At 42.5% G+C, this 25,752-nt stretch overlaps 1 protein-coding gene across 1 annotated transcript; it reads right to left on the minus strand.

Annotated features, from left to right (window-relative positions):
• On the minus strand, positions 1-18,599 carry LOC137344567 (CMRF35-like molecule 1). Its single transcript, XM_068007616.1, has 6 exons — positions 18,395-18,599; positions 11,658-11,993; positions 11,287-11,323; positions 8,240-8,340; positions 5,115-5,170; positions 1-3,026 (listed from the first exon to the last, which is right to left on the minus strand). Exons 1-6 carry the CDS (start codon positions 18,432-18,434, stop codon positions 2,835-2,837), a joined length of 762 nt encoding a protein of 253 aa, XP_067863717.1. The 5' UTR covers positions 18,435-18,599; the 3' UTR covers positions 1-2,834.
• Between the last annotated feature and the right edge of the window lie 7,153 nt (positions 18,600-25,752).

Genomic DNA, 25,752 nt, shown 5'->3' on the forward strand with positions numbered 1-25,752 from the left:
AAGGGTTTGTAAAGTTTTAATGTCTTTGTGGAAGAAAAGAAAAGTACAATAATTTAACCATGTAATAAAGTGGTTGAACACGGACGATAAAATAACAGGTATTGGGGGGTTAGCAATCCACCACCTGCTGCAAAGTTAGCTTTAAAAAATTGTGAATTAATTTGCCATTAGTATCTCAGTAAATACGTCAGGTAAGTTTTATATGGATTCCTAAGTATGTTGAATTTAGTTATCATCCTTTGAAAGTCAGTAACTAGTATATTAGACATTTCTAAACTTATTCCTTTGAATTCATGTACAGTTCTGGTTCAAGATTGATAAAACAAATAGGATTTCAAACTTTCATTTGCACAATTGCCACCTTTAGTTTTGTTTATCTACTTGGGAGCAAATGTGAATTGCTTAAAAATAGTTAATAACGCAAGTTATTATCTCCCATAGCATAAAACGTATCTCTATAACATTTCCTGTCATCCTCCTGTTTTTCCATTGCATTAAAGCGAATAGATTCAATGAAGGAGAATATTTGACAGCCTTAGGATTCCTTTATAATAAATTATGAGCATTCAGTTCATTCTCGGCCTCCGATTGATTGTGTATTTGACACTATACATGTTTCTTTTTCACAATACCACAGTCATGTGTAAGATTTGATGTAATAAAGGTTAACCGTATAGCTCAGTAATTATTGATCAGCTGGGCAAGGGATTGTTGACAACATGGACTAAGACTTTAATATAAATTGAGAGGAGAACCATTCTACTTGACTCTACTTAGCAGTGATTTAAATAGCCATTTATATAGATGCCGATTGGCTGTGGGCTCTAAAATGTTGACACATAGCAAAGGTGCTAATTGGCGATCTCATGTCATCACATTGACATCCTCATCATTTGCTGTCTGGATAAACATTAACCTTATTCAAAAGTGATTCTGAAGTGATTCAACCTTACATGTTGCAGCCTGAAATCTCCACGGATGTGTGTGATGCTGAATTGTGGAGAAATTAATTCTGGATCCTAAACAAATTAAGAAATTTTGCCTTTGGTGCATTTAGATGGAGTTTGTCCCTAAAAGGATATAGTCTAGATTGGTTTCAACATAAAATGTCACATGCAAATTTGATTTCTGACTCTGCCATTCAGTTTATTAGTTCTACATAGAATTACATAGAATTTACAGCACAGAAACAGGCCAATACGGCCCAAGTGGTCTATGCCGATGTTTGTGCTCCACACGAGCCTCCTCCCACTCTATTGACTTCATCTCACTCGGTCAACGTATCCTTCTATTCCTTTCTCCCTCATGTACTTATCTAGCTTCCCCTTAAATGCATCTATGCTATTCGCTTCAACCACTCCATGTGATAGTGAGTTCCACATTCTCACCACTGGTCCAGTGTAGCCAAAACCGGATGTATAAATAATCAAGATTTTCTCTCAGATGCCTGTCAAGATCACAATACCCATTAATCTGTCTTTTCTCATACAGATGTGAATTTACAGCACAAACATAGCAAAACTTTACAGGACATACGAATGTTAAAACATTTGAAATAAAGTTTTACAGAATGGAAATGTCCCTGATGTGGCAAGGACATTGAAACTGAGCATTCTCAGGGTGTTGCAAGAGTGTTTATTTTACATTAAGAAACATTGCCATACCATCTCATCAGTGCTACAACATCAGTTGTCATAGCTCTATCATGTTAAATAATGCCAGCACCCTGAGCACCTTTCGTACAGGATATTACCTGGAGAACAGGACTCTAATCATAGTATGCTGTCAGCATTAAATAAAAACAGGGCACACCAACAGCAAGTCCATTGACTGTAAGCGATAAAGCATTATATGGAACTACACCCTTAAACAATTGTGATTCTTTATAAGTCACTGCAGAAACTATTATTACCACTTCACAACAATGTTCTTAGCACTAAATTGTTAAGTATTTCAAAGATCAATTAAAATATTATTTTGCCTACACATAGTGAATAGTCAGAAAAATATTACAGTTGTGTATATTATCCTGTGTTGTTCTGGTGCAGTATGTGCCTGAATGGCACAGCCACAGTACACGTACAGGTCCATAAAAACACAGGACTGCCCATAAAAGTCTGCGCTTCACCCATCCATCCATCCATCCTTTTCTAATGTAACAAGGTACTTTTTTATTTTTCTGTTTGCTCCCATTTTTGAAAAAACGGCTGGCATTTTGCCAGAGTGAGGATGACTGCCCAGTTAAGTGATGCTGACTGTGATGTCACGGGTTATAAGAACACAGAAACAGGAGTAGGCCATTCAGCCCCTCGAGACTGTTCCGCCATTCAATTAGATCATGGCTGATCGGTATCTTAACTGCATCCACCTGCCTTGCTTCCGTAACCCTTAATATCCTTGCCTAACAAAAATCTATCAATCTCAGTTTTGAAATTTTCAATTGACCCCCAGTCTCAACAGCTTTTTGGAGGAGATGGTTCCAGATTTCCACTACCCTTTGTGTGAAGAAGTGCTTCCTGACGTCACCCCTGAACAGCCTAGCTCTAATTTTAAAGTTATGCCCCCTTGTTCTGGACTCCCCACCAGAGGAAATAGTTTCTCTCGATCAGGTTCAAAGGATACCTGAGGACAAATGCCCTGAGAACCCATGTCACTGGCAAATATCGGAAAAATGCGGGTACGTTGCCTGTGATTTTCCGATATGCACCAGCTGGGTGTGAGGTGCAAAATTACAGGAGGCTTCGTACTCTAACGGGATCATTTACAATTTATAGGGATATCATTCTTCAGAAAATGGGTCAAAAGTATCTTGCAGAAGTCACGTTGGAAGAATATTATTTTTTGAATACAACTGTAGAATACTCTGTTGGTTCTGAAGCTGGAGGTTCGGTTACTGACGGCTTGATTGCTTCCTGACTTTTGGAAGGTTTCACATTGTTGGAGGTAGCAGAGTCCTCCTGAGGACGATCACTGGGCTGAATCGTCACTGTGGCATAAGTAACCCCTTCTTCCAAGTCTCTGGACAACTGAAGACAAAGAGCACAAGGATGTGGTTTATGGGAATGAAGCAATGAGCTGATTAATCATTAAAATACAAAAACAAAAATTTAGATAATGCTTTATTTTAGAAAAAAAAAATCCACTTTAAAGTACTATCAGTAAATAGGGAGTAAAATCAATATCAAACACAAGTACTTGAGTTAATCAACAACTTAGTTTTTGTAAAGAATTTTAACCATTCCGGCATCACTGTTGAGCTCAAGGGATAATTGACAAGTATACTATTGGAGAGCCTCCTTCACAGTTTGATGTATAAAAATGCCTCAGTAATTGTCCTGGTCGCATATGTTACATGGCCACATGTCTTAGCTTTAAAGCTGGCTTTCAGTGATAACCAAGGGCCCAAAACTCTGGTTGGGCTTTGGGTGCTTCTGTAACAGATGGAGACCCAAAAAAGGGGAGGAAGCTCACAGCTGAAAATTTTCCCAAAGGGGAGAGGAGAGAGGGTGAATTTTCCACTCCCCCTGCACCCCCCACCTCATGTCAAGGGAGTAAGTCGGGGTGACCTCATGGGCTACCTTAATAATTCCACCCATTATATCCTCGGGAGGTCTCAGTAGAAGTTTCATCAGCTGAGAGCTGGTGTGAGTCCTTCTGAGGCCCTGGAAAAAGGCCCAAGAACTCCTGCAGCCTAAGGCAATCGATTACTTTAAGTGGCCCTGTGCTTCCTCAGGATACAGTTTTCAAATGTGCCATTACAGGCATGGGCTGCCCTCCCTGATTTTACTCCATGTCCAGGATTTGGGATGGGGTCTGGGCCCTCCTCCATCAGCACACTCAGGTCCTGCTCTGCCTCGCTTCCTCCGATTTGAGGGGAGGGGGGAGGAAATTGGAAGTAAGCCCTCCCCAAGTTTTTCTGATCTCTCTCCCACATACACAATGAATATTGGGAGCCAGACAGAAACCAGGTAGTTAAGAGGTTTCAAACTGCAATATTTTAGGGATAAAATGTTAAAATAGGATAGATCTGATTATGTTTAAAAAAATTGTAAATTTAAAAATTGGCCAAGGAATGGGAGGAGAGAATAGAAGGGCGAGAGAGAGCAGAATCAATATTTTTGTTTTTAATTAAAATAATTTTTCAATTTTAATTAATCTTGGCTTCTGTGTGCAGGGAACAATGCAAAAGGGAATACTTGCAGCACAATTTTAATTAAAATAATTTTGTACTTTTCATTAAAATTTTGCTGCAAGTATTCCCTTTTGTGCTGTTCCCTGCACACAGATATCAAGGTTAGTACTTAACAACAACAACGACTTACATTTATATAGCGCCTTTAACATAGTAAAATGTCCCAAAGGAGTGTTATCAAACAAAATAACGTCTTAAATCAAATATTCCCCAGCAAAGTGCATAAAATTATGAAATTTTCACAAGGCCCTTGAAATTACAATGCAGAATATGAGGTACAAACTCATAATGCATTTGTTTGAAGCTCTTTCCCCGCTATTTTAAACAGGTTAACACCTATCCTAACTCACACCAATCACCCATCACCCCTGTGCTCGCTGACCTACATTGGCTCCGGGTCCAGCAATGCCTTGATTTTAAGATTCTCATCCTTGCTTTCAAATCCCTCCATGGCCTCACCCCTCCCTATCTCAGTAACCCCCTCCAGCCCTCAGATCTCTGCGCACCTCCAATTCTGGCCTCTTGCGCATCCCCGATTTTCATCGTTCCACCATTGGCGGCCGTGCCTTCAGCTGCCTAGGCCCTAAGCTCTGGAATTCCCTCCCTAAACCTCTCTGCCTCTCTCTCCTCCTTTAAGACGCTCCTTAAAGCCTACCTCTTTCACCAAGCTTTTGGTCACCTGTCCTAATATCTCTTTATACGGCTCGGTGTCAAATTGTGTTTGATAACGCTCCTGTGAAGCGCCTTGGGACATTTTACTACGTTCAAGGCGCTATATAAATGCAAGTTGTTGTTGTTGAGAGAGGAATTTCAGATGAATGCATTAAGTGTGTGTATCTATTATCCCAAAACATCACTTCAAAGGTCGGTCAATTTTGCAGGTACTAAACCATCCAGTATTGCTCAGAGATTGCAGCCTTACCACAGAGTTAGACTTTGGAATAGAATTTTCTATTGTTGATTCTTTCTCTCTGTTATCTAAAAAAAAATACAAATGTAAAGGTAATGAATAAAGCCATGTAAAGCAGCAGGAAGATTCAAAACGTGACTGTTTTTGAGTTGCATTTAAACGCTGTTTTTTAAATCTATTGCACTTTTTAATATTCACAATTCAATATTACATTAAAAAACTGGGATAAATGAGAGTGATGCGGTCATTTTGGGGAACAAACTGGACTATACTTCATGGGTAGGAGACATAATCAGCCATTGTGTAACAGTTAAAACCTCGCCTCACAAGAATTAAATCACATAAGAAAACATTAATGTCAAACATGGGTTTGTATTAGTTACTTATTGCTCCAGTCTATGTCAGGCAGTTGTATGAATTAAATCTCATGATACATTCTGATACTGTTTCACAGCTCAATCACTTTTCATTAACTTCGAATTGAGTCCGACAATTATTTTCATTTTTAGCTGTTAGTTGGGTTGTTGATAACTTTTTTTAAAAAACGCATTAACTAATTGATTTCATGGACAAAAGTGAAAAGGTCTTACTCGTCCTGTAACTGTGTCTCTGCTTGTCCCCCGAGGATAGATTTTAAACTTAACACTTGCGTGGATTGGTTTCCCATGATAGAAACTGCCCGATTTTCATCCCCATTAAAATCAATGGGCGGCTGATCTGCAACATTAGTTTTACACCCGGGTGCTGAGTTGAAAATTTACTCCCCAATCTTTAATTCTTTCTACTCCCTCTCTGTCTTTCTGTTTGCCTTTCACTCTTTGAATCTCCTTTCTCTCTCTGAGGTGCTCACACACTTTCTCTTGCTGTTGTCTTCCTATCTCCCTGGTTGTTTCTGGCCCTTTGTGTCCTTTTTTTTTTCTTCCTCTTTATGTTAGAAAAATAGACATTTCCTTTCAAATAAATCTCGATGGCCTTGATGTGACTCAATCAGAGTTGCTATGGCGATAGATATGAGCGTTGCTGTGAAGGTTTTCTCAACAAATATGCTTACACATCCACAAATGTTACTTTACCTCATTTAATTCTTGGGTATTGTCCCAACAAAATTACATTTGAGGGGTTGGCAAATCAACTTAACCGTTGGAGAGCTTGTACATTTCTTTTAATTCTGTACGCAACAACCCAGAAAACCGGCAAAAGCTGAGCGATATCTTCTAAAAAGCTGACACAGCCCCAAAAAAGCTGACAGACATAAAAATAGATCTTATGACACACAAGCTTGTCATAACTTAAGCTGCGGGTATACCCAACATTCCATCACTTTTATTGCAGGAGAACAAACCCAGTTCCTTCCAGGCATACTGCAATGCAGACTCATGGCGAGGCTGCCGTGGAATGACAAACAGCAGTACACTTCTGACAACTACTTCGTTTGAAAACACCGTCATATTGGTAGCCATAAAACTGGGAGTCAGGTCCTGGGCTGATCTGTTGCTTGCCTGCAGACTTATTGTTGCACATTGCGTTTCCTATCCCCTCATTAATGCCTGTCATGTTTTAATCCCATGGTTTCAGGTGGGGTGGGGTGGAGAGTGTATATGTTGTGATACACAAGATATCACAATTGTGTGGACAGGCTGAACAGCCCTGTTGGTCTTTTCCTGTCCGTCATTGTTTGTATGTTCGTAATCCTTCCCCCCCTTTCTCCTTGGCAACTGCTGCCAATTGGTTACAATGCCTTTTTGAGCCTTTCCAATGGCTGTAAGAATTTTTGTCCCACTATACTGTCACTTCCCTTTAATAGGCTGCATCCCTTTAAATTCTATTATTATATGAAAATTGGCCCCATTAACTGGTCATTTGTTTCATTTGCTGTTTGCAGGTCCTTGCTGTGTATTAAGGGATATTTAGACCTTAGGGGCTAAGGCGGGTATATGGAGTTAGGTCACAGATCAGCCATGATCTCATTGAATGGCGGAACAGGCTCGAGGGGCTAAATGGCCTACTCCTGTTCCTATGTTCCTATTCCACCCTGCACCCATACAAATCTTCACCTGGAGCTGTGAATAATTAAACACATATGCTGACCCACAAAATTTGAGTGCCATCAACAGATTACCATTCTGGTGAGATTTGTACCAGTTGCTAATCATTTAGAGCTATTAATTATATGAAAATTGGCCCATTATCAGGTCATTTGTTTCATTTGCTGTTTGTGGGTCCTTGCTGTGTATAAATTGGCTGCCCTATTTGCCTACTTGACAACAATGACGACTCATCAAAAGTAATTCGTTGAATGTAAAGTCCTTTGGGGTGTCCCAAGGATCCTGTATAAATGGAATCTCTTTCTGTTTTCTATATGCTTTTAGAGTTAAGGAGTATCTGCCTAATCTAATTATTCTGCAACTGCATCTAAGCTAAAGCACAGAATGCTAACTCTTAACAGCATAACAAATATGTAATTTACAAGACAGCAATTGAGCATGAGAGATTATCTATCAGGTAATCAGATAATGGCAGTTTGATTTACAAATGAATCATTTAGTATTTGATAACTAACTCATTCATTTTGCTCTTGATATTTGTTCAAGAAATTATAATTGTTTAGCTTCTTTATCCAGTACCAAACTGGAGCATGGTCTTGAATCAGTATCAAATGATACAGAAAATGCAAACAAGTAGTCCTTTTAATTAAGAAATAAAATCACCTTTGTGTTGAATTAAGCGTGCTAACGTGACTCCCTAGCATTTAAAAAGCCTCAGCAAGAAACAATACACTTTGCTATGTGCCACATACAAATTGCCACAATGTTACTGGCAATCCTGTCACCATTATATTGTGCTGAATAGACAGTGCAACAGAGTTCCTATTCTTCCACAGAAATAAAGGAAGTACCGTCACTTTTGGCTGACTGGTTTACTGAGATTAGTGCCAGATTGAAATGAAAATATGAGGAGATTTCTGTCCTGGCAAGATGTTCGTACTGCTGAAATGCAGATATAGGTAGAATCTCAGCAGCAGATCAAGACACAATCCGTTAACGATTGTTCCATATCATGTGATTGGTTTTTGTTTCGTATCTTTGAGAGATGGATTTACTTTGCTGCATGAAATTAGGTTTTGTTTCTGAACTTACCATTATTTTTGTGCTTTCTTATTTTTTTGATAACCAGGATCACAAGTCCGAGGAGCATCATCGACAAAATTCCAAAGATTAGTCCGAGTATTATGAAAAGCCTTGGGGTTTTATGAAAAACAGAGAGAAATTACATGTACAAACATAATCAGCCATATATGGACCATGACAGGTAATTATGCACAGTAATGCAACATTTTGCTATATCTGCCATATCTCCCCGATGATATCATGGGGTAATGAAATAGACTATTACTCTCCAACGTCACATAGCATCAGTCTCAGATACTGACTCTACCTTGCAACAAGCTAATGTGGCATTGAATCGATGGTCCAACTATGATAGTTTAATGATAGGTGGAGTTCTGATGAAAGGTCATCGACCTGAAGCATTAACTCCATTTCTCTCTCCACTGGTGCTGCCTGACCAGCTGAGTGTTTTCCAGCATTTTCTGTTTTTATTTTATGACAGTGTATTCCTTAGGCAATTCCAGTCTCCCAGGGCCAGTCGTTTTCTAAAATTTGCAGCTCACACACTGATGTGAAACAAATGCCTTCATTACAACAGTGCTATGATTAACTTTGTCACTGTAGTATTTCTCCTATATAACCGAAAGCAAGAAAGAAATAGTACTATGAATATCAAATCACAAAGCCTTTACAACTGTTTGTCTTGTTGTCCCTTTCCCCTATTTTTTTCTTCACTTTGTCTTCTAACTATGTCGCCTTTGCTTCTAACACGCCATGGAATAAAATTCTCACGGGGACTCTTCCAATTTCCCAGCAAAACTTCGGCAGATGATCAGCGGAAACCCTGGAGAAACGGCACAACCCTCTTTACTTTTAAAAAATAAATTGATTTTTAAAATTATCTACCCACCTTTCTGAGCTTCTAGGTCCTACAATTCAATACACACAAAACTGAGCCACCCTGTCATGCAAGTAGCTTAACTTAGTTAAAATTTTGAAAATATTGCATGACAAATACCACACAGCATGTTATTTTACCATAGTCATGAACCAAAGAGGAGATCTAAACTTCCGAATGCTCCCAACCGCTGGGGGTTTTCCTCACATCAAGTCTAATTCTATTGTAGACTAATTGATAGAGATTGATTGCAATGATTAGTCAGCAACTCCATTATCGTCGTATCATGTGACTACCAGGATGGTAGAAGGCGAACTAGATGGACCTTGGTCTTTTATCATCTAGCAATTCCTATGTTTCTAAACTCAGCCCCAGGCTGGAAGCTCATACTTCATATCCCTTGCAGACCATGTAAACCAAGTGTGAATTGATTGCACAGTCTTCATCCAACTCTAATATTCCTCCATAACTTAGACCATAAGTATCAAGCAAGCCCCAACATTGACTCTTTTTCTCCATCCTAAAACGAATTGAAAGAGTTTTTAAGTTCCTTTACTTAATCACTTAACCGTTTTGTAAACACAACACCCATGAATCCCAGTCTGAGGTGCTCTTGGTTACTCTGGAGTTATGCAGTGGAGTACACTGGATTACATTCAGTGCATGAATGTCGTATCACACTGGGACCCTGATGAAAGCACTTCAATCAACACATATCTATTAAATTATCAAATTGCCTTACTATTACAAACTGTTATAATGTGCTGTTAAGTAGAGTTATGGTAAATATTACAAACGGTTTTGGTCAAAGATTTTTTAATTATTTCAGTTCCAGGATGTGGTCGCCTGTTGTAAAATACTGAACAAAAGGTACGGTCTGAAGGCGACAGTTCCCTAAAGCTCATAATTAAACTTGTATCACGAATAAGGTAACGATTACTCCTCAAAAAACACAGTCTTGTCATTTTAAGTTATTTTTCTGTTTTCAGTGGCTCTAGTTGCAGAAACGCATAATAGGTGAAATCACACTGATGATCATACCTATCCTTTGGGCTCCTGCTAGTTATGGGGATAATTTTATGAGTCCGTGCTTTTGGCACGGAGCTTTGCCCATCGGGAGCACATATTGAAAAGTTGGGTTGCCACTGCCCACTGTTTTCCGATCAATCATTTTAATGGTCAGAGAATCCTGGGCATTATGGGCCTGAATTTTCAATAGGTGCTTCTGGTCAGCGGGGCTCCTCACTGGGACCATAGACTTGTAAACGAACCCCTGTAGAATTCGAATTAGTTAGGTGATGGGCAGGGTTCAGCAGCATTAATACATGAACTGAGTCTCACTGACTCGATCTCCACTGGGAAGCTGAAATAACTTTAAAATGGGACATTAATTTTCCATCCTTGTTATCTTTACCATCCACCCATACATAAGAGAAGACTGATGGATAAAAAAAATTGACTGCAATGGATTAGCACATACATAATTACATCTGCACCTATACATACATTGAACAGCAAACCAAAAGAAACTAATCTTGCATATTTACTGTAGCGTAGTGTACTCAACTAATATGGTTGTATAGCAGTGGGTGAGGTTGTATGTTAGCAAAGTGCCTTTTTGCTGCTGCAAGCAGCGTTTGAATCCAACTCAACCAGATGGGATGAAGATTTCTTCTCCTTGCCAACTGTAAAGGTTTGGGTTGGAGTAGTCTTGGCCCAGTCCACATTGGGCGCAAGTCAACAGCACAAAAACCCCCACAAGGGTTGCCGGTGGTAAGTAGAATTGCCATATTGGTGCAGTAGGAGGTTATCTTCTGAGACTAAGGGGGTGAATTTCCCTCTGCCGCCGTTACTTTATCGGGAACCTCGTTCACACGCGAAAACAGGCTGACCCTCCGCCGAAGTTGTGATGGTGGAACGGGAGAAGCCCCCAGGAAAGTCACCCCCATAGTTTCAAGCACCGTGATAAGTCGGTGTAAAGGATGCTCCACCCTTTATGTAACCGATGTTATACCTGGTCTGTCAGAGCTTGATTCTGATACTGGTGCCGAAAATGAAAATCATTCTACAGCAGCAACATTCCTCACTTTGGGCAAACATTCACCTGAACTCTGCCATTATTGTGCAGATAAAGAACAAATGCTCAGAATACACCAGTTTAGATACATTTGACATTTACCTTAGTCTTTCCTTGTCCGAAGGAAGTAAGTTTTGAGCTGTTAAAAGTGATGCATAAAAATATTATTTGATTATTCACCAACTTTATGTAACAGACTCACTCTAAACTATCAAGATAAATTTACACTGATTACTGATAAAAGATTGAAATTCTGATTTGACAGAATGATCAAAATGCAACAGATGGTTTTTCAAAATTGTCCTGGCTCATTCTTAACAGAATTATAACTTTAACACTCTACTGAGAAATCAGGATCTTGGAGATTTTGTAAAGTATATAATAAAGCCTGCATCAAATTGTATAACTTTATTATCGAACAAAAATATATAGTTGAAAATATACACACTAGTAAACATATATTTGTGTCCTACCTTCAGTAACTTTAAGTTCTACAGGACTTAATATGTCCAGAAGATGACGTTTTTCTATTCCACACCAGTACCAGCCCCTATCGTTTGTTGTTAATCCCTCCATAGATACTGTAAGTTCTCCTTTGTCATTATCAGCTGCAATTTTTATTCTGCTATCATGGCTTTTCTTCTGAGCGCCTTGGGTTTGTACTAAAATAGTACAGGATCTCTGGTAGTAGCCTCTGCACCAGTACTTTTGATAATTGCTGTAATATTTGTCAAATTTGCAAATAATTTTGACTGAACTTCCCATTGTTCCAATTTTTTCTTTTGGTCCACTTATTGCAGCGTGCGTAACTGTAAGTGCGAAAATATAACACACATTTTAAAGTACAATAGTTGAACTCTTATTGCACACAGAAACATAAGAATTAAAATTGATGTTCCCCCTGTAACTGTCCCTCTAATGCCATTAACTGTTCCACTCTTTTTTTTGTGGGCTCCTCTATCTCTTTGTTTGCCTTCCATTCTTTCATTCTCTCTGCATGGCTGCCTCATTGTCCTTTCTGTTTGTCTGATTCCTTTTTTTTCCACTCGTTTTGACTCACTCGATCACAATGACTCCCCTCTCTCTTCTGTGTTTCCCACAGTGTCTACATGTATGTTACCAATTTTACTGAGATTTGTTTCTTTTACATTTTTAAGGAAAAAGACACGCAGCAAGAAACAAAAATGTATTGGGTGGCGAAAGAGTTTTGGACCAGGCAGAAGAGGCCAGGCAAGGGTGTAGAGGGGTCTCTTGGAAGATTCTAAAATACACATATTTCAGAGAAACTGGGGATAAGGGTCTGTAATGTATGGGAATAGATTCTGGCCTGGGAGAGCATGGTTGATCTGGAATCACACTCTTGTACCCTGGACTGGTTGAAGTTGTAATGGGTCTAGAGTTGTGGATGTGCCCGATACTGGTAGAAGCATAGAGAATCATAGAATGGTTACAGCACAGAAGGAGGCAGTTCAGCCCATCGAGCTCATGCTGGCTCTTTGTCAGAGCAATCCAGTTAGTCAGTTTCAAGAATGGGGCAAGCCCTAAGGCTTGACGTTGGATTGGGGAGCGAGCAGAGCTTGACCAGAGGACGAAAGGCAGAAGGGATATGAGAGTGAAAGCTTTTGTGTTTGAGGGTGAATGAAATGTTGCATGGGAGTCTGAGTCAGGTGCACAGTTAGGTATGTGATAGACTGGCAGTGTTAATGCACAAAGGGCGCCTCAGTTTGGTGAGAAAAAGCTGATTTCCTTAGCATTGGTTCTGCTGTTTCTACTGTTTAATTTTACGAAGCAATGGGAGCAGCAAATCTAATGATCCCAAAGTAGAGTGAGACTGTCCGCCCAGTTATAATTAACGCTCCAAATTGTGGTGCCACTCCACTGTACGTTTGACTTGTGGTGTGGGTTTGGAGCTGTAAGAACAGTGAGAGGGGATGTAGTAGCAGGACCAAAGTCTACAGCCGTGTAGAACAGTAGGACTGGAGCCAACCTACTGTAAAGAAGGGAATGGAACCGGCATACTGGAAGCAGGCCTTGGTGGGAGAGAGGAGCGGAGTCAGACCTAGAGGTGAGCCTGGGAGGGAAGGAGAGAGCGAATAAGTGGTGCACTTATAGCAGTCTTGGTGGGAGGTGCGCCTGGAGCACTTGGCTAAATCCGAGGACTAGAATGTAGTTTAAGTTGCAGGAATTAGATGTGGTGTATTTGCAGAACAGTTTGTTCCTTCTTATTCATCCTCAGATTTCCTCTTTTTGTGTTTGGGAAACAAGAGGTGAAGATGGTTGCTTGGACAATTTTAAAAAGTCTGTATCCATGTCCGAGTGAGACCTCCTCAGCCAGTTACTATTGTTCTAGGAGCTGTATGGCTGGTGAATTTAACTGTCACAGGCCCATATGAGCAAGACTCTGCTTGCTACTACCTGCTACTACATCCCCTCTCACTATTCTTCCAGCCCCAAACCCACACCACAAGTCAAACGTACAGTGGAGTGACACTAAAGATTTGGAGCGTAAGTTATAACTGGGCGGACAGCCTCAGTCTACTCTGAGCAAGAAAGCACAACCTGTGGTGTTTGCAAGAACACCGCAGAGCAGTGTATCAATCACATCTGAAACTTGCGATATCCTGTGTTATCTTTATAATGCACACTGGTGAAACCTGTGGGGTGGTTTTGGTTTGTTTTTCTGTGGTGATGTCCCACACTATGTACCTTGGCTTGTCACCTTGGTTTCTCAATAATTTTTTTAAAAAAATTGTTAGTCTGTGGAAAGAACACTTCTTCTTTCCTACATAAGAATAATTATTTCTTAATTATTTTTAATATTTATTTTCAAGTTATTATTCTCTCCTATTGCCCTAACCAATTTATTCTTCTCTTTGTATTGTATCAGAAGCCTCGATGCTATGGCCGCTTGAAGTGGTCCCAACTCTATTTAAAGTGGTTCTGCAATGTCCTCGGGCTGCGAGTACAGTGGAATTGATCCCACTTACATGTAGGTGATGTTAAGAGCACCAGGAAGGATGGAGGAAGAATTGTGCATACACAATTTATGTGCACGCCGTTCTTTAAAGGGTACAATTGCACCTTATATTTTCTGGCGACGGAGCTTCCCAGTTGGTTTGTATGGGTGGGCAGAAAAAAATGGGAGCCAGAGATATCCGGTGGGGGCGTCCTTCTACATCAGCCAGCATTTCATTTCTGGTGGAGCCCTCGGAAAAGCACTTCCTGACTAACACCACCTCATTTATATAACAGGACTGCCGCTCAATATAAAATGGGCATAAATATTCTTCGAGTTCTCCATGAGGAGTACAGCCGGCTGGTGGGATGAACGTTGATTTGTTGAATTTCTTTCAAGCAAGAGCTGGGCCTGTTTCTGGCTGGGGCGGAGATCACCTCGTACAAGAGGTTGGTGCCTTGTAACGTTAATCAGGGCTAGTTTCATAAGAACATAAGAACATAAGAAATTGGAGCAGGAGTAGGCCAATCGGCCCCTCGAGCCTGCTCCGCCATTCAATAAGATCATGGCTGATCTGATCCCAACCACAAATCTAAAGAACACAAGAAGTCGGAGCAGGACCCGGCCACATAGCCCCTGGGCCCTCTCCGCCACCCACAGGGCATTGACCGATCCGAACTCAGCTTCATGTCCAATTTCCTGCCCGCTCCCCATAACCCCTAATTCCCTTTACTTCTAGGAAACTGTCTATTTCTGTTTTAAATTTATCTAATGATGTAGCTTCCACAGCTTCCTGGGGCAGCAAATTCCACAGACCGACCACCCTCTGAGTGAAGAAGTTTCTCCTCATCTCAGTTTTGAAAGAGCAGCCCCTTATTCTAAGATTATGCCCCCTAGTTCTAGTTTCACCCATCTTTGAGAACATCCTTACTGCATCCACCCGATCAAGACCCTTCACAATCTTATATGTTTCAATAAGATCGCCTCTCATTCTTCTGAACTCCAATGAGTAGAGTCCCAATCTACTCAACCTCTCCTCATATGTCCGCCCCCTCATCCCCGGGATTAACCGAGTGAACCTTCTTTGTACTGCCTCGAGAGCAAGTATGTCTTTTCTTAAGTATGGAGACCAAAACTGTATGCAGTATTCCAGGTGCGGTCTCACCAATACCTTATATAACTGCAGCAATACCTCCTTGTTTTTATATTCTATCCCCCTAGCAATAAAAGCCAACATTCCGTTGGCTTTCTTGATCACCTGCTGCACCTGCATACCAACTTTTTGATTTTCTTGCACTAGGACCCCCAGATCCCTTTGTACTGCAGTACTTTCCAGTCTCTCGCCATTAAGAAAATAACTTGCTCTCTGATTTTTCCTGCCAAAGTGCATAACCTCACATTTTCCAATATTATATTGCATCTGCCAAATCTCCGCCCACTCACCCAGCCTGTCTATATCCCCTTGCAGGTTTTTTATGTCCTCCTCACTCTATACTTTCCCTCCCATCTTTCGATCACCTAAGGGGGGGTCGGAGAGGAATTTACCATATTTTTTCCCCTAATTGGCCTGGGTTTTATCTGTTTTTAATGCTTCTCCCAGGGGAATGTCAGTATTGTGATACATGAGGCACCACAACTGTATGGGACAGACTGGATGGACCAGAAGGCCTTTTCCTGTCCCTTATTTTTGTGATTTATGACAGTAATGTTTGGTTGAGCATACACAAGGAGGGACTGTGTGAACAAATTTTAAATGCGAACTAGTGCAAGCTATATTTCTGTTATTTAACCCAACATTAAATCACTTTGAGAATCTGAGGTAAAACATTTCAAACTGGCTGAAAAAACGTAACGAAATGAATTAAGATGCTCCTTGTATCCCGTATTTTAATTTGAAATCCATGTGGTTTCTGTCTTCCAACAGAAAAGGATTTTTGCTCATTAAAGGATGCTATGAAGAGTGTAGGGAATATTATAGACTTTGGAGAGCAATAACTCAGTGAGGTTCATGTTCTACCACTTTTAAACCTTGTTCTGTGTGTGCATTTTGCTTCCTGTTTAAATAGGTTTTAAGTTAAAATGGTGAGGTAAACATGGTTAAAGCAGCACAACTTTAAATATATAGGGGTATGAATTTGCCTGGACCCAATGCACGAGCTTTAGTTACCTGTTGTGCTTCCACAGGCAGCTAGCGTTTTTGAACTGCACAAAGGTAAGTCTCGGGCATGGCGGGGTAACTGCTCCTCCTGGCTTCACAGGAAGGTTTAAAAAACTAACCTTTCATTGAAGAATCCTGAGCGGGCCAGGCCCAACGCCTGAATAATGGCCCAATCCAATTTCCGCATGGGTGTTTTTCATGTTTCCTTTGAGTGCAGGACGTTGGTCCGCGAAATTGGGCCTCAGTGCACCAGTTTAAGTGCAAAACAGGCGTGAACGAGGTCCAAGTAATTATGAAGAGCCAAGGTCATCCAAATTGGCTATCTTGAGTTTCTAGGCACATCGCCAAACTATACCCAGTTTGAATGCTTTCAAATTAATTTTGACCGGTGCCTTTATTAAATGTGCAGAGGAACAAAATGTTTTTACCCTATGCAAGATACCATTTTCTTTGCCAGAACAATGAGTCAGAAGCAATAGGATGGCATCTATATTGGAACGACATCAATGAGGAAAGATGTGTGAAACTATTTTAATATTTGTGCTTTCTTTTTTATCAGACCTGGTATTGTTGGGAGAGTCTAGCAAAGGGGGTGAATTATCTGTGATAGACATTTCCCATTTTAAGATAATACTGGATAGATCCAGAAGATTTTAGAATGCTAGGAATATTGATAGACCAATCTAAAGCCATCTGCTTCTGTTTAGGGCTCTTTATATAATCTATTCACCGTCAAACATACTGACCATTCTGTCTCACTAATTGTGGCTTTATAAAATTCAGAGTATTTATGTTAATTAGGAGATGACAGTATTGCAGGAAATAACAGCCATTGTTATTTGTCTCTTAAAATACCTAGATAGTATTGGAAACATTTCAAAGATATTTAGATTTGCATCTAATTACATAAAGAAACAGTAAATAATTACAAAAAATAAGAGCTCAGCTTTAAAATTCAGCATGTGTCTGGAAAGTAGAACTGTACTTAGAGATAAGCTAGGTGATATGAGCTGTTTCATTGGGCTTTTACAATCGTTTAGAAATGGGCGTTAGGAAAGCAGGAATGGAGCCAAAATGAGGTCTTCTGCTTGCTAATAGTATCTGGCATTTCCCAAGGGTACAAAAAATAAACAAATTTAGCTTATTATCAATAGAGAGAATATTTCATTACATAAAAAGTCAGTTAAATCAATCAATCAGGAATACTTATAAAAAAGCAGAATCTTGCAACTAATCTGCTGCTAACTGGTTTAGTGAGTTTAACACGCAAGGGGTTGAAAGTCCCCTTTTAGTCAATGTGAGTATAAAGCTTGTGTTGCTTACTTTATACAAACGGTGACATGTTCATACGAATCAACAAAGGCAGGAATTTCTCCCCATGTCAGATTTTGTCACCACATTGCACAGGCAAGTTTTTTCAATGATTGGGAGCTAAAATCGCACCGGGGTTAACAGTAATTAAAAAAGGTAACAAGATTATTTAACAAAAATGTTTACGTTCTGTTTCCGCTTTTGGGGAAGTTACAGGAAGTGCAGCATTTGAATGATTTCAGATGGTGATTACAATATAATGTCTTGTTTTTCACTGATTAGTTTCTCACACTTTGATGTTAAAAAAAACTCTGCATTAGGCTCTAACTCAAAATTAGTTGGTGTTTCTCAACCAATTCATTAACTAAAATTTTAACGAATAAGTTGAACAAGTCAGTACAGGCTAGATAAGCACAAATTGTACTACGTGTAATGTAAAGTCCCATTATTACAAATTCAGGATGAGCAGAAAAATAATCTGTCTGATCAGAGGGTTCATCTCATCCAGGTCTGAACTCCAAGCTTCACACCAATCAAGAAAATGGTAATTAAAGCAGGAGGTGTGAATGGTTGAGTTTGTAATAATGAGGTTCCATTGTATTATTGGTAGTGTAAAATAGGCTTATTTATTTTTCTCTAACATTTTGAAAAGCAGTTAGAAGATATTTTTTAGTGTCTGACGTAACATCACAGGGTTTCACAACAGATCATGTTTCTGGTCCGACTGATGCAACTGTACGTTCCTATTATTTCCAAAAATACAAATAAGACTAATATTTTCTTACCTGATAGGAAAGCAATAGACAGGAGAAGGGTAAAACCCATTTTTTAAATGTTTTACAACTCCACTTTTCGCACACAGATCTTTACTTCAGCGGCCCTGCTTCTGCACTGCAGTATCTAACCATTAATTTACTTCCCTTTAACACTTGTGAGATTGTGACCACTACTATAGCTGAGAATAGAAAGGACAGCTTTCAGTTGTGACACCCTCAGACCTTACAACATGTCTAGTTTGAATAAATAAGTACCAAGGCATTCATGGTACAACACGCTGGCGCTATATAAAAGCCTAATTGTTTTCTTTCTTAGCCTTGTTTGAAGAATTGAATCAACTGTTTAATTGTTAGTGACAAAATGACTGCTGCAAGTAGAGTTAAAATCTTATAGCTTTTACAATCTCTATTAAATCATTTAAATTCTATACAGTGTATTCAATAAGATGTGCTTTGTGATTCACTTAATTTGTTTTTCACTTTGCTGTGCAGCATTTTACAAACTGGCCAGGACCATTTCTCTTTATGGGTTTATTTGTCTAAATGCAGAAGCACAACTTCGATGTTCTGAAAGTCTTGATGGGGATTTTCTAAAAATAAAATGGACTTGATAAATAATTAACCCTTAGACTTGTCCATTGTTATTCTGCAGAAGCTGCGTTTGATTTTTTTTCTGTTGTAATGAAAATTTTACAAATATACGAGGACTAACAAGGAAGAGCTAATTTGACATTGCAGCAACTCGCCAAGTCTTCTTCGGCAGCACCTCCCAAACCCATGACCTCCACCACCGAGAACTACAAGGGGAGCAGTCACATGGGAACACCACGGGAAGTTCCCCTCCTAGTCACATGCCTTCCTGACTTGGACATATATCCCCATTTCTTCAAAGACACTGGGCTCGATGTTACCAGGCCTGCGGGTTTCCGGCGGGTTGGGTTTCGGTAGCCTGGTCAACACGCTCGGTGAAATTATTGGGTTGCCCGCGCGATCGTAGCAGGCAACCCACTAACAGGAATCAATTACCTGCTCCTCCGGGGTCCACGCTGCTGGTCTGCGCGTCGGGCGGGCTGCGCATGCGCAGTACAATCTGTCAGCTGGAGGCTCTCTAGTTAAAGGGGCAGTCCTCCACTGACAGATGCTGCAACCAATGGAACAAATTTCAGCATGGAGCAGCCCAGGGGGAAGGCTGCTCCCAGTTTAATGATGCCTCACCCCAGGTATCATCAGATGGGGTGAGGAGGAGGGCGAAGACAGAGATCTTCCACCCGGCGGGCGTGAGGAAGCGGCCAGCCTCTGCCACCAAGAAGGCCTGGCTCGAGGTGGCAGAGGGGGTCACCTGCGCAACCAACATATCGCCCACCTGCATACAGTGCAGGAGGCGCTGCAATGACCTCAGTAGGTCAGCCACAGTGAGAACATGAAGTCTTTCCCCTACACTCCATCTGCCACAACACTGCCCCAACCCCACATCTCCTTCGGCACCGCCAACACTACTCTGTCACATCACCCCTCATACCCACTCAAACCCCATCCTCATCTTACCTCCACCTACTCACCTCGCCAGTACTCATCCTGCCACTAACACGCGACCCAATCCTCATACAATCTCATGGCTCTATCCCATACTCACCCTCTCGTGCATCTCCCTCACGGCCAGCCTCACTCAACCTGCCACCACCTGTGCTGCAGCCACAGGGCATGCATCACATATGTGCAGTAGGCAGCGTAAGGCAAATGTTTCGTGAGCATGAAGGGGGTGCACAAGGGTGTCGGAGGGTTTGCCATGGGTGGTACCTATATTGAATTTCAGAGCAACAAACAGCACACATTATATTGGCACCACCACTGCCATGTCTCCGCGAATACTGTCTGTTGTGTCCAATAATGCCCGCTCCTGGGTATCACTATGAGGACCCACCACTGATGCCACCCATCGTGTTACTGCAGAGTAGGTGCAGGTGTATTTGCAGGGCTCTTCCGCGCAGACCACTGAGAGACATCGGTGGTGTAGCCGGCTGCACCCTGGAAGGATGCGAAGGAGAAGTTGTGGAGGGCAGTGGTGACTTTGGCAGGCAGGAGCAGCTCGGCATGAAAGAGCCTGCACATGTCCACGACTACATGTCGAGTGAATCTGCGCCTCCGTGTGCACTGCTGCTCGGAGAGGTCCGGGGAGCTTCGCCTCGGTCTGTGGACCATGTGGCGAGGGTAGTGCCCTCTGCGATGCGTCTCTCTCTGTGGTAGCCCTCCCTCCTGCTGTGCAGGTGGGCGTGCAACAACCCCGTGTTGGGGGGCTCCACGTCTCTGCGGCGGACGGCGTGGACTGCGAGGCTGCTGGGGCTGGTCATGCTGTTCGTCCTCCGAGGGTGTCCACGCACCACCCATCTGGCCGTTGTTGGTCTGAGGGGTTGTGCAGGGTAGGTGGGTGGTTCCTCGGACTGGGGCTGCAGTTTCGTGTCGGTCTGTCCTCTGGCTTGGCGGGGGGTGGTGGGGGGCAGGGGTTGCCCTATGTGACGCGGTGGCCTCCTGCGTGGGTGAGGGCTCTACCCCGTGGGGTGCACCTTGGCACCTGCCACAGGCTGCTGGCTGCAACACGCCTGGTTGGAGAGAGACTGTTTCCCCCAGTGTGGGAAACATGCTGCGATGCAGGTGAAATCCCACACTTCCTCTTTTGACAGCTGATTCAGCTCATTAACTGACCTCAACAAGCAAGGTAAGTACTCTCAAGTGGAACCCCGCTGGCTTTAATTGCCTGCGGGATTCCCACCAGCGGGGGCCACGCACGCAGCCCCGCACGTCATCAGGGAACCCGGAAGTGCTCGGGATCGCGGCGCGATCCGGTCACGTGACCTCGTATCGGGATTTTTGGGGCCCCCCCGCTGGAAACCCGCAGGAAACCCAACCCTAAAATCGAGCCCACTGGGTCAAAATCCTGGAACTGCCCATCTAACAGCACTGTGGGAGAACCTTCACCACACGGACTGCAGCGGTTCAAGAAGGCGGCTCACCACCACCTTCTCAAGGGTAACTAGGGATGGGTAATAAATAACTGTCTTGCCAGCGACTCCCACATCCCAAGAATGAATTAAAAAAAGATTACTCTCAGTGCAGATGTTATTTTCCAGTAACTTCTTAAGTCTTGTGGCAATGTGCTTCTCAGATACATTTTTAAAACAACAAAAATAACATGTAATAAAAATTAAGGGACAACTGGTCCCTTTCACCTCTTAGTTAGCCTTTCACCTCTGGAATGTAGGGCATGATTTTAAATGGGAAAAACGGGTGGGTTGGGGGTGGGGCAAGCAGTAAAAATTAAAAAAATCTAAAACCTGCCTCCAACCAGCCCATTTCCGGTTTTCACAGAGGCAGGATGAGGAGCGGGCGACCAATCTGCTCTCAGGAGGCGGGTCGGTCAGTGAAGGCTTTCAAGGAGGCTGTGGGCCTCCATTTTGACAGGTTTTTGGGGGCCGGGATTCCCGGGCCTTCTGATTCACGCCACGTGAGAGGAGGGGGGAAGGCCCGAAACAGCAGGTGGGCCAGGAGAAGCAGGAATGCTTCCCCTAGGCCCAACAAGCTTACCTGCCTCCACCCTACAAATGCGATTGACTGACCTCCCCCCACGATCTCTGTTCCCCCTCCCCCACGATCTCCGTTCCCCTCCCCCACGATCTCCGTTCCCCTCCCCCACAATCTCAGTCCCCCCCCCCACGATCTCAGTTCCCCTCCCCCACGATCTCAGTTCCCCTCCCCCACGATCTCCATTCCCCCCGATGACCCCTGAGCCCCAAGATCTTCAATCCTTGACCCCCTGATGACTGACTCACCCTTCGATGAGTGACTCCCGCTTCGATGACTGAGCCCCTCCGATGACTGAACCCCCCCTCCGACGGCTGCTCCCCCCCCCCTCCGATGGCAGCCCCCCTCCGATGTCAGACCCCGCCTCCGATGACTGAGCGCCTCCAATGACAGGTCCCCCTCCGACAACTGATTTCCCCCCCCCCCCCCGACAACTGCCCCCTCCTCCGATGACTGAGCCCCCCGATGACTGATCCTCCTCCCGGTGACCCCCCCCCAACCCATCTAACACTTAGCTGAACATGACCTCTTCCTCCTTCTTCACCCATCGGACTGAGGCCAGCCTGTCAATCAGGCCGACCTGTGGGGTGGGAAAAATATAAAAGAAGTCCTGACGTCAAAATTCTTCCGGGTTTCCCGACTGGAATTCCTCTGCCGCCGCCTCCCGATAAAATCATGCCCATAAGTTCACATCCAGCCCAGACTGATGGAGTGAAAGTCTCCTCTGTTGGCTATATGTGTCCGACATACAGCTTCAAACTGGTTCTCTGTGGGCATGAGCCTATTATATGGCATGTTTTAGCATCAGATTTAGCATCACTTGGAGAGGCCTTGGAAAATTTGGTGCAGAAAAAGAAATGGTGTAAACGATGCTTCTCTGAGCTTGGGGCAGAGCAGAGGAAGGTTTATTCTGCATCGAGCTGTGTTGTGTTTGTGATGAGAATACTTAATGCTAATACTCAATGTGTGAATTTGGAAAGTGTTCAGTTTTTCAAGCTGCATTATGAAAAATTCAACGAAACAAAAAAAGTAACCTATGTAGCCAGAAGCATTTGATTATAGGAACAGTTTTGCTAATGCCTGTTTTAAAAATTAACTTCTTATGCTCCCCTGATGGCAGTTAGTTTATCCAGTGAGTAGTCGATCTTTGTAGACCAGCAGAGTCCCAGGTTCATAGAATCATAGAAACTTATGGCACAGAAGGAGGCCATTCGGCCCATTGTATCTGTGCTGGCCGAAAAAGAGCTATCTAGCCTATTCCCACTTTCTAGCTCTTGTTCCGTAGCCTTGTAGGTTATGGCATCTCAAGTGCGATGAGGTTTTCTGCCTCCACCACCCTTTCAGGCAGTGAGTTCAAGACCCCCACCACCCTCTGGGTGAAAATAATTCTCCTCAGCTCCCCTCTAATCCTTCTACCAATCACTTTAAATCTATGCCCCCTGGTTATTGACCTCTCTGCTAAGGGAAATGGGTCCTTCTTATCCATTCTATCTAGGCCTCTCATAATTTTATACATCACAATTAAATCTCCCGTCAGCCTCCTCTGTTCCAAAGAAAACAACCCCAGTCTATCCAATCTTTCCTCATAGTTAAAATTCTTCAGTCCTGGCAACATCCTCGTAAATCTCCTCTGTCCCTGGTCTACACTGAGTAAGCAGATCTCAGTCAAGGCAGCGATAAGAAGAATTATAATTGGCCTCAACGTCTTTGAGAAATGGAGGGGAAAAATCAACTGAGAACACTAGATCGTGGAATTAACCATATAGATTAAATTCACCCACCAATCCATGCTCCAACCTGGGAGCCAGGCTTGATGGAAGCATGGGCTGGAGAACGATGCTACAGAATCATGTTGCAGTCCTATCAATGAGTCTTTCTGCTGGGAACACAGGGTCAGTGCTTTATCCCACAGAGTACATCTTACAGTTGCTGGTCATATGGTCATAGCCGGCCATGGACAGGGTATCACTGACAGGCAGCAGATTCCCTTTATGATGCCGCTTAAGGGAGATTTTTTTGACAACCTGTTTTCAACCTTTCTCCCGCCTGCAGTTTCAAAGCATAAAAGTACAGAAAGAAAGAGTAATTTGAAAAACGATTATTAACTACAATGATCATGAAAGCCCATTGCATGTGTGCTGCCTTGGAGCATGCCTGGTGTGATGCAGTGGATTCATCTTCATCCTTATCCCTTTCTTGGGGCATAGCCTTTGCCTGTCTTCGTGGGGCAATGTGATCAAATGGGCCTTGTTCTTAATGAATGCCACCCAACAGGTAAAATTGGGTCTGCCTCTCAGCTGCTGCTGAAGCATGTTGGAAAAGGTCACCTGTAGCCTCGGTGATGCATACTCATTGAATTGAGCGCTCTCCCCTGTTGATGCCTGAAAGCATCCAATGATATTAACAAGTAGTGTGGTATCCTTTCCACTGAAAACACCATCTGTATGTTGCTGTTTAGTTTCAGGTATTCTTCAAGATGCTGAAGTAAGTTTAAGATTGCATCCCTATTGAGTGGCAGCCTCCTAGCATGATGTTCCTTGTTGAGGTACAGGCAATGACCTATTTGCAGTATTCGCCCTGCATTGGGTAGTAGCGATGCTGAAAATCCACCTCCTGTGGTACTTGAACCTGCTGGACTGTTCCATCTTTCGGATGAAAAGTTAAACCGAGACTCTGTCTGCTCTCTCAGGCAGATGTAAAAAATCCCATGGCACTAGTCGATGAACAGCAGGGGAGTTCTCCCCGGTATCCTGGCCAATATTTATCTCTCAACCGACATCATTAAAGTAGATGATCTGGTCATTATCTTATTGTTGTTTGTGGGACCTTGCTGTGTGCAAATTGGCTGCTGTGTTTCCTACATTACAACAATGACTACGCTTCAAAAGTATTTCATTGGCTGTAAAGCACTTTGGGACACCCTGAGGTTGTGAAAGGCGCTATATAAATGCAAGTCCTTTGTTTTTCTTTCTTTCCAGCTCCTTCTCTTCCTCCAAATTATCAATATCCACACTGCAGAGTTCCTCTTTTAGTCTGGCATGGCACAGACACGATGGGCCAAATGGCCTCCATCTGTGTTGTACATTTTCTATGTTTTCTATGTTTCTAGTCAATACATCCTTCTCACCACTTGAACTCTACTGGCCCCTTATGGTGTTTTAGGTAAGAGAAATTAGCATAATGTCATAATAAAGTAAATTCTCAGCAAGTTTGCATGTTCACCATCAATTTCTGTTTAACAAGCATTCAATAAACAAATAAAATAATAACAGGCCTGGGTTAATATGTATTACAAATATTAACCCCTGGGGGAAGTAAGGGCTAAAGAGTACAGCCACTGCATTAATACCAACTCACATAACTATCACCCCATGGCACACATTAGCACTAGTGCAATAGCCCTGACACAATAACCCCATCGATATGATATACAAAAACAGAAAAAAGAAAGGAATAAGACGGCCTCGTATAGTGCAAGTGGTAAATCTTCAGCCTCTCAATCTGGTCTTTTTTTGAACTGGGTGGCATAGTGGGTTAATACTGTGACCGTTCACATCTGGCACTAGTGGTTGAATCCAATCTGCACTATGTGATAAAAGTCTCCTTCCAGTGCTGGCTCAAAGAATCCTGTTTGAAATGAGTTTGGCAGACTATACCCATAGTTTCTAATATGTTCTGGTCCACAACATAAAACTAGCTGTGATTCAGCATGCATCAGCACCGAGGTGGATATCAGACCCAGCGCCCATGAAGTTTGCTGGTGTGGAAAATGGAAAATGAAATCATGCCTG

The sequence above is a fragment of the Heptranchias perlo genome, chromosome 27 (assembly GCF_035084215.1).
Source record: "Heptranchias perlo isolate sHepPer1 chromosome 27, sHepPer1.hap1, whole genome shotgun sequence".
Lineage (NCBI taxonomy): Eukaryota > Metazoa > Chordata > Chondrichthyes > Hexanchiformes > Hexanchidae > Heptranchias > Heptranchias perlo.

Coding starts and splice junctions, on each gene's coding strand:
- LOC137344567 (XM_068007616.1), bottom strand. CDS start 18,434: ATGGGTTTTACCCTTCTCCTGTCTATTGCTTTCCTATCAG. Junction 11,994..18,394: donor GTCTATTGCTTTCCTATCAG/GTAAGAAAATAT, acceptor TCGCACTTACAG/TTACGCACGCTGCAATAAGT. Junction 3,027..5,114: donor TTCCAAAGTCTAACTCTGTG/GTAAGGCTGCAA, acceptor CTTTGTCTTCAG/TTGTCCAGAGACTTGGAAGA.